At 41.5% G+C, this 9,441-nt stretch overlaps 1 protein-coding gene across 1 annotated transcript; it reads left to right on the forward strand.

Moving 5' to 3' along the window:
* On the forward strand, positions 1 to 8,508 carry LOC112988745 (stromelysin-1-like). Its single transcript, XM_026109435.2, has 10 exons — positions 1 to 114; positions 911 to 1,155; positions 1,246 to 1,394; positions 2,388 to 2,513; positions 3,112 to 3,273; positions 3,402 to 3,558; positions 4,917 to 5,050; positions 5,509 to 5,668; positions 6,936 to 7,036; positions 8,167 to 8,508. The coding sequence occupies exons 1-10, from the start codon at positions 7 to 9 to the stop codon at positions 8,265 to 8,267; spliced, it is 1,443 nt and encodes a 480-aa protein (XP_025965220.2). The 5' UTR covers positions 1 to 6; the 3' UTR covers positions 8,268 to 8,508.
* The last annotated feature ends 933 nt before the right edge of the window (positions 8,509 to 9,441 follow it).

A 9,441-nucleotide genomic window follows, 5' to 3' on the forward strand; every position in this document is an offset into this window, starting at 1 on the left:
GGGAAAATGAAAATGGAGAGCCTCCCACTTCTCCTGTTACTGTGCACAGCACTTTCTTGTGCTTTTCCTGCAGATATGAGACAGAAGAAAGAAGAAGGTGTGCAGCTTATCCAGGTGAGGAAGGTAGAGCCATAAGGATGAGGTCTTTAGCGATTATTAAGTATCCATTGCAGTCTCTGGAGTAATGCTAGCATACAGCAGTTGAGGAGCTAATCCTGCAAATTCCAGTAGAAGGAATAATGTGATCCAGTGTTTCTCAAGCAAAGGGACTCCATTCTGAACTGTAACAGCAAAGGCTTCTTTAATTCTTGTCTTACCTCTAATTTTTTTGTAGAGAACAATTAAAACTGATTCATTTAGGAGCTGATTCTACAAATAGTTAAACACCTAAATCAGTCTATGCTTGATTAATTTGGGTGGAAATGTAGTTATTTATGTGATTTATAATATAATCAAACATAGCTTTCCATAAGATCAGGATTTTGTTTTGTCTGAATCATTACTCTCAAAAATGTAGTAAAATGGGATACTACTGCTGAAATTTTGTATTCATTCATATATTTCAAAGACTTTATCCACTGCCTGCTCTGAAGGACTATGTGTAACCTTGGAGCACATGGCAAGTGGAGGATACATTACCAGAAAATAAGCAATTTATTGAACAAATGCTAATTCTGAATATTCTGAGCAAACTGCAAAAGTTTTGTAGTGATAGCATAATACAAAAACACCATCATTAAGAGAAAAATATTCATACATGACTTTAACAGAGCTCTGTTGCATATGCTCCCAAGGGACAGAAAGAACAAGTAGCAAAGGTACAGGTTTGAAGTGGTATTAGTATAATCTTTAAGAGCTTCAAAGTAAACACATTTAACAGTTCTAAAATGATTTTTTTTATTTTTGTTAGAAGTACCTGGAAAATTACTACAACTTTAAGAAAGATGGGGAATCTTCTTTCATTTGGAAAAGTAATAGTCCAATAACCAAAAAAATAAAAGAAATGCAGGAATTTTTGGGGCTGGAGGTGACCGGAAAATTGGATTCTAACACTCTGGACCTGATACAGAAACCGCGCTGTGGATTCCCTGACGTAGCTGGGTTCTCCACCTTTGCAGGAGAGCCAAAATGGGCAAAACAAGTTCTGACATACAGGTAATTATAGTGGAATCTTAAATTGAAGACAGCATTTTGCACAGTATAGGTGTCAAGAACACAACATTTTCTCTATCTTATATTTTAAAGGATTTTAAACTATACACCAGACCTACATCCAGCAGATGTGGATGCAGCAATCAAGAAAGCATTTAACGTTTGGAGCAGTGTAACTCCACTGAAGTTCATCAAGAAAGACAGAGATCATGCAGATATAATGATCTCCTTTGCAGTCAAAGGTAAAAACTCCATGAAGCAGTCAACCTGAAACAGTAACAATTTATTCTCCTCTATAGCGTGTGCAAAGTTCAGTGTCAGACTGAACAATCACACAGAAAAACACAATTCCTCCACAAAATAATATGGTTATGGTCTGGAAGTTCTTTGCAGGAGGACATAGAGGGAGATGGAGAGAAGGAAAGAGAAAATGATGCAATGTGCTGCCTGTAGTTCACTGGAACTATACCTAGTATATATATCCAATATATGCATGAAACACAACAGACTTAGTGCTTGTGCAGTATGCTCAGGCTTAGAGCATTACAGAGTGGGTAGCTCTAATTACACTCCTGGGATTAGTCATGTGCTTTATGTGACCTAAATGAGCTCTAGACAGACTCAAGGCTTATATTTTTGGCATAGCCCTCAGGGTGGATTTACCAGCAGCCTCCCCTCTTTCATTAATAGCATCCCGCAGGCATGCACGCTCCTAGTCATCTCTGCTCCCACCCCAGATACACATCTCCACTCATCCAGGCTGCGCAGCCTGTGCAGGCACGGCGTGTAACCACTGTGTCCTTGCATGCTTTTTGGAGATTACATCCAAGGGCTCTCCAGTGAAGAGCTTACAGTCTTACAGGGGTCTTGCTTCTGCCATCAGCTCTTAATTTACCAGTCAGGCTCAGGTAACTACCTGAGGGCTGTTGACCCAGAGCATCGGAAAATTTAACTGTAGGAGCAGAAAAGGGAATATACTTCTTGCAAAACTATGTCTGCTCCTCCTCGCTGATAACAGCAGTAGATATACATCCAACCATTTCTTGGGGAAACCAAGATTTCAGCAGTTCAAATTTTCCCAAGTTTTCCTACTGAAAAATAGGGCTTTTGGTAAATGTTTTTGGAGAAGGAACTTGAAAGTTTACAAAATCAGCAGAACAGAAAGTTCTGTGCATGGCTGAGGTCTGTTACCCCCAGTAGCCCTCAGTCACTTAAGTGCGGTACTTGTTTCTCAGGTCACAACGATTTCATCCCCTTTGATGGCCCAGGAGGGTCCATTGCTCATGCCTATGCACCCGGCAACGACTTTGGTGGAGATGCTCACTTTGATGAGGATGAAACCTGGACCAAAAGCACAGAGGGTAAGAAATTAAATTCTCCAAACCCTACCTGAGGCAGGACATACATGAAATCAAGGACTCAAAGTTTGTCTCCTATCTCCCTTATGAAGTGCTTAAAAGTGGGACTGATTTGAAGGAATATGGGGCAACTGGTTTCTCTAGTTATAAAAAGCCTCTGAGCCGTCCGGTTGAGAAAGTTGAGACCCCAGCCGAATTTCTGCCATGCACAGGGTGGAGATTTACTTGAGAGGGAGCTGAGGAAACTGGTAGTCCCCTTCTTCCCTTTCTCCTTCTTCTGCCTTCTGACTGTCTCTCTCCTGACAATTACATCACCTACACTTGTTTGGGATCCTTCTCACACGCTGACTCCTGCAGGACTGGCAGATTATTTCCTCAGGTGCTAACAAAATTATGTTTTTGAAATTTGCCATGGATTTCAATCTTGTCATTATATTTCTTCATCACCAGAATTTCATCTGCAACTGAGTTTACCATAAACAGCCTCAGCTGCTTAGGAAAGTGGTTCTAAAAGCCTCTGATCTGCTTTATGGCCTTAATGTTTTCAGGAGATATGAAAAGACACAGCTCTTGTTTTATGCATTTTATTTGCTGTTTTCAGGCACCAATTTGTTCTATGTTGCTCTCCATGAGTTTGGCCATTCACTGGGACTTTTCCACTCCAAAGACCCTGAAGCTCTGATGTACCCAATATATAGGAAATTTGACCCTTCAGTGTTCCCACTGCATCAGGATGATACTAACGGCATTCAGCACCTCTATGGTAATTCACAGTTGTTAATCAGTTAGGGCTTATAATCTCAAACACTTTGGAATACATTTTAGTGACTTTTTTTGCGTAATGGATATACCTGAATTGGATGTCGTTTTAATTTCTTCTGTTAATGTTAGGACGTTCGCCTAACACCTACAATGACCCAAGAGAATCTGCTGAGATAAAAGAACCAGCTGAGCCTAAAGAACCTGCACTGCCAGACATCTGCAGCCCTGATTTGAGTTTTGATGCTGTAACCACTTTCCGTGGAGAAATAATGTTCTTTAAAGACAAGTAAGTCAGCTCTCTGGAAGTAAAGTAACAAGGGTTAATTTTTAAGTTATGCTCAAAAATATGGAAAAATAACCTTGCCCAGAATATTGTCAAGCTGGGATTTCTTATGTGGTCAAAAAGGGGTTCAGACGAGAGGTATAGCTACGCTTTGAGGTAAAGGGCAGATTTGAGAATCCAAACTTCATTATTCCTGTGTTTCTATCCATTTTTTTGTTGTTAGCCCATTGGCAGTTTGGATGACACTATCCAACTTTAGGCTTGAATTAGGTAGTATTCCCTAGCACCCTCATGCTGATGGAGAGAGAGATTTCTTCAGATGGCAGTTCAGAGCAGGGACCTAGCTTCAGTGCTTTGCACCCCCCTGAGGGAGGCTAGCCTTTCTCCTGGAAATACAGAGTAGTGCCAGGACACTGGCTGGGCAGCGCACTCCGGCATTGCCACCCTTGGAAAGGGTCTCAGCCGGCACTGGCAGAGCTGAGCTGAAGTAAGATCACATTTGAAACAGGACACGGTATAAATAGGATGGGGAAAAGACAGCTCATTTGAAAATACAGGCAGTTCTTATTTTAGGTTGTGAGCAAGTCCCAGTATCTGGGAGAATTCAGCTTCTGAAAAAAGCACCACCAGCTTGGGGACACTCATCAGCTTCACTGCTGCCCTTGCTGAGGGTTTACCAATCCTGGCACAATATCCACATGAAGACCCTCTGTAGTGCCAATTTAATAGTAATATAAGGAAAGGATGATTGATTCAGTGCTGCCCAAGGCATAAACTGTCTGTCCCCCCCCCCCCCCCCAAAGGACATGACAGCCCAAGGGCTTCAGGAGGAGGTGCAAAAGAGCTGACTTCTCCTCCTTTTTGTGTGATGGAGCTGTGCTTCCCCTGCTACAGACCCTCCCCAAACTAATCATTAAAGGCAGAATTTCAACCTCTGGGATTCCAGAGTCCACAAAACCAGTAAGATGTCATTTTGCAGAAGCTGGCATTATTCATGCCAGCCTTTTTCCAAGCTGGTCCCTGAGGCAGGGAATCATTCTCATAATTTCATCCTGTACCATCCTTTACAGGTGAGCGAGTTCTCTCTGGGCTCCTTTTCTGTGTAAAGGGAAAATAACAGCTGTTTTGACAGCACAGTTCATCTGACCTATTTCAGCTGTCTTCATCCAGATGAGAAGAATTCCATCATGGAAAGGACATTTTTTCCATTGACATTTCCGTTAGAGCGACTAACACAGGGAAGATGGCTACATTTAGTCAGATAAATCCCCCTCCCGCCCCCCGCTGCCATGATGTGGTTTCATGCATTAGTGTGTATAAACATGTGATTTCATACAAAACCTGTACTGTATTTATATCAGGCATTTTTGGCGCAAGCATCCTTCTGTCAGAGCAGTTGACTTTAACTTAATCTCTTCATTCTGGCCACGGCTGCCATCTGGTGTTGATGCTGCATACGAAGTTCCTGAAAAAGATGAAACTGTCCTTTTTAAAGGTAAAACATTTTTTTTCTTTTCCTCTGTTGCCTTTCCATGCAGCCTTGAGGGATTGTGTCTGGTTTGAAAACCACTTAAGTTTTTTCTGTGAGATTCCACAAGCTTTAATTTAGTCCAACAAATCAGTGTTCTTCAATCACAGAGTTGACAAAAATATTGTCCAAGATAAGGAGCACCTCTTATTTTTTAATGTCAATAAAGAAAAAGATTCCCTGCCAAAAAAATGTCGTTTTCCTGCTTTCTGGAGAGTTATGTATCAAAATTAAAAATGATAACACACATTTGTTCTTAGCTTGTGGAAAACTAAGGTGGATTGGGATGGGAGACCAAAGTTTTAGTTTCTGCATAAGGCCGTGCACAGTACCATTCTTGCATGTTTTGGACTACTACTTTCATGGAAAGGATTGCATTCTCAGCAGAAGGTTCTGATAACATTTCCATCAACATTTTTTAATAGGGAATGAATTCTGGGTTGTGAGAGGAGATACCATACTTCCTGGATACCCTCAAAAAATCTATGTCTTGGGCTTTTCAAAGGATATTACCAAAATCGATGCTGCTTTCTATAACAGAAATAAGGGGAAAATATATTACTTCATAGCAGACAAGTTTTGGAGGTAATATTTCCTGTGCTACTTTCTTAAATAGAAGCAAACATAGTGTGATTATGTCATGATTTAGGATGGATTAGTGACACAATTTTGGCCATCTCTTTCACCATCACAACTGTCTATGAGAAAATATTTGAAAGGGAGCTGAAACAGTGCTTTAGATTTCTTTTTAGTTGCTTTAGTTATATGACAGTCCTCTCAATTTCTTTTATTTGACTGCCTTGGAAAAAAGCCATCTTACAACTCCACGCACCACAGGAAATCAGTCAGAGCCATAAAGATTTTTATCAAAACCATTTCCGTGGAGTAAAAAGGAGTATCTCATTTTAACTCCCACTTACCAACAGGTAGTTCCATGAAATTGCAACCAAATGCCATGTATTGCAAGGAATTATCCTGTGTGCATGGTTATGATTTTCTCTTTTCCATTCAATCACTCCTGCTCAGTTTTGTTTCACAGGCCTTGTATTTCTGAAAACTGAAGCAGGTGCTTCCATAAGAGAAGCAGCAATTAAATGCGACTTTTGGAGCTGAGTGATACAACTTTTATCTTTCCTGTCACTTTGAGAATTCCCAAGTGATTGATCATACATACAGTGATCATCCTGAAGCAACTAGTCAGCCACATATTTACAGTTTAAACAGAAGAATAGATTTCTGTACTTTAGTTCGAACTGTCACAGTTTGATGAACTTCACCTGAGTCATTTGTTTAATCATTAAATCTCTTGCTGAGCAAGCGTGTTAGAATGAAGACGCTATAGCCTTGTTATTCCAGCACTGATAGATAAGCTGTACTTCACTCAGAATGTAACGCCCCACTATAAGTAACTTAAGTAAAATAAAAAATAACTTATAGCTTAAGTAAAATTCAGATTTTTCCTGATAAACATTTCTCACAGAGAGGGAACATGAAAGCAATCTCATATAATCTTACGAATCTAACTTCTGTTTGAGATAAGATTATCTGTCTCTCCTTTATGTACAGTCTCTTAGAAAAATAATGATGAGCCTTATAATGATGGTTCAAATATTAGGTATTCTTAGACCACGTCTAGAGTTGATGTAAAAAGAAACAGTTCTTTCAGTGCAGCTGATAGCGTGATAATGATTTCTGACACCTCAAAGTCTGTCTCAAGGCTATGCAAAGGCTACTGAAAGTCTTCACAGAGCTTAGTTCCATATTAGTTGGTTCAGGATGATGTGCTGGGCTGAACTGAACATGATTTGTTTATATTTTTAATTGATGCCAGGTTGTTTCTCATTTTTCTCAGTTATAATAAAAGAAGTCAGTCCATGGACAGGAAGCCCAGACAGATAAGAGATGCATTTCCAGGAATTAATGGGAAGATTGATGCAGTTTTTCAACACAAAAGTGAGTGAGAGCTCTCAAATAAATCTACTTTAGTACAGATTTGGAGTCACAGGGCTGAGAGTGCTTGGACAGAAAGATGCACTTCTGCATGCTACTCACAGCCCTGAGAGTGACCCCTGAGGCCTTGAAGTAGTCAGGTAACACTTCCATGCTTCACCTTACCCATCTGAAAAATAGTGATGTTTTTGGTGACCGGCTGAAACTGAATTCACAGTTAGAAAGTCTAGTTCTACGGGACAGATTACAATATTCGTATTCATGTCGACCTGCATCTCACACCATGAAAAGCACCACTCAAGACAGCAAGGTCTCAACACCATAAGCTCTACTCGCCGTGAGTAAGGCAATCACAGGCTGGCCCTATGGTATAAAACAGTACTGCTTGGAGAGTAATGATTGGTGCTCATTTTTCCTATGCAAGGCAGGATGTCATTTAGATAGGGAAATTCTGGGACAGCCTAAGGGTACATCCACACTGTCAAATGCCACAGCTCCCCAGTTCACTCCTGGGTCCTCATCGCCTGATCATCAAAAAGCATAAATATTAATTGCTTCCCAGTGAACCTATCAGCTTGCTCCAGAACAAGCCTTACAGACGGTCAGGGGATCCTCAGCTGCAGCCATGACTCCCAGAGGGCAGGGTGGATGAGAGCGCATCGGGGCTGGGTGTCTCCTTCCTGCCCCATGTTCTGCAGCATCTCAGTGTGCTTGTGCCCACAGCCACCCTGCAGCGCTCTGTGCCATGCTCTGGGGCACACAACACATGCCCTCACCTGCATGCAAAAAAAGCAGCCCTCCAGAGGGTTTCAACACAACCTTTGCATGACAGCAAACATTTTCAACTGCAAAATACAGGTTAAGTCACCCCATAAGATTCATGAGGGTCACCTCACAGAATTCATTAACTGTATTACACAGCATGTACACGGCTGGTTTGCTAAGGAAGGCACTAGCCCAGAGCAGTGTGCCCCCAGGCCACTGTGCACCATGTTGCAGAGGTCACACCTGGAAGTAGATGCTGTTAGCAGTGTAAATATAGCCAAAGTCTTTTTGAACCCTCACCAGCTTTTGTTAACAATTATTAATCTTTATACCTGCAATATCATAAGTCATGTGGCTTTTTTTCTCAGACTTCTTCTATTTCTTCCGTGGAAGAAAGCAACTTGAGTTTGACCCTGGTAAGAAGAGAGTTACACGCCTCCTAAAGACCAACTTCTGGTTTCCTTGTTAAGGAAATGAAATCTGCGCTGGTGAAGGAGACAATGCAGTGTTATTGTACTAGAGAGGGTTTTTCTTTTATAAATATATGTGATATTTAAATACTACAGACTTCAGTCATCAGACTTCAGCCCCTGAACGATCTGCATTTCCGTAATAACAGAAGAATAGTATTTAACATATGGCTCTGTATATGTGTACATAAGTAACATCATCATTATTACATACTTGTCAAATTGCTAACTTGCCAAAGAACAACACAGTTTTTACTTTTGATACAAAATTGCCTCTTGTTTCATTTTTTTCCAGTCTTCTTTTCACTCTTTGTGCCATACATCACCCTACCCTAAGCCCTACCAGCCAGAAGCCGACTAGGAATAGCATTTCTGTTCCTAAGGCTAGGATTGCTTTCAACCAATTTTAGAAAATTAAAAGCTAAGCAACCAGGCTACTAAAGCTTCTTTTCATATTTATGGAAAGACAAACAGGAACTGCAGAAAGCAATTTCTCCCAACCTAAGATGGGTGCGTGGGTATGGAAGTGCTCCTTTTTCATTACTGATTGCAGAGACAGCCTATGAGAGTGGTTTATATTCGATATCTGATTTTAGATTACTACTAAAGTTAAATGTGATGAATCCTACCCTGAGACATTTACTGATTTTTATTAGGTTATGTCATTAAAGGCTCCTCCCCGCACACACGAAGGGGCTCAGAGGCACAGGGGCAGTGGGGGACCCCAGGAACCCCGTCTGAGCCACCAGAGCCCCGAGCCATCCCCTCCCCACTTCCACGTCTATATTCCACGCATGGACTTCAGTCCTGATCAGGGGAGGAACAGGATCAGGCCATCTGTGCTTTTCCCATTGGTGTCAGTGCTGCACATTTCCTTACTATATTGATCTCTGTGGCCGGTCATGTGTGTATAGCGTGTGTTTGCGTGCACGTGTGTCTGAGTGTGTCCACTTGCATATGCATATTGGGAGTATGTGCGCAGCCTCTCCAACGTCTGGACCTGGGGAGCAGAGCCGCAGCAGCCTCGCACCTACCAGGCTGCCAGTTCAGCAGTGTTCTGCAGTCAGGCATCGCTGGTAACATCCCACAGGTGGGATGTACGAAGATATCTAGGCTCCTAAGCACATAGATAGACAGCTAGCAGGATCTAAGGTTTTAAAGATTGTTTTTTGT

This window comes from Dromaius novaehollandiae, chromosome 1, assembly GCF_036370855.1.
Source record: "Dromaius novaehollandiae isolate bDroNov1 chromosome 1, bDroNov1.hap1, whole genome shotgun sequence".
NCBI classification, from domain to species: Eukaryota; Metazoa; Chordata; class Aves; order Casuariiformes; family Dromaiidae; genus Dromaius; species Dromaius novaehollandiae.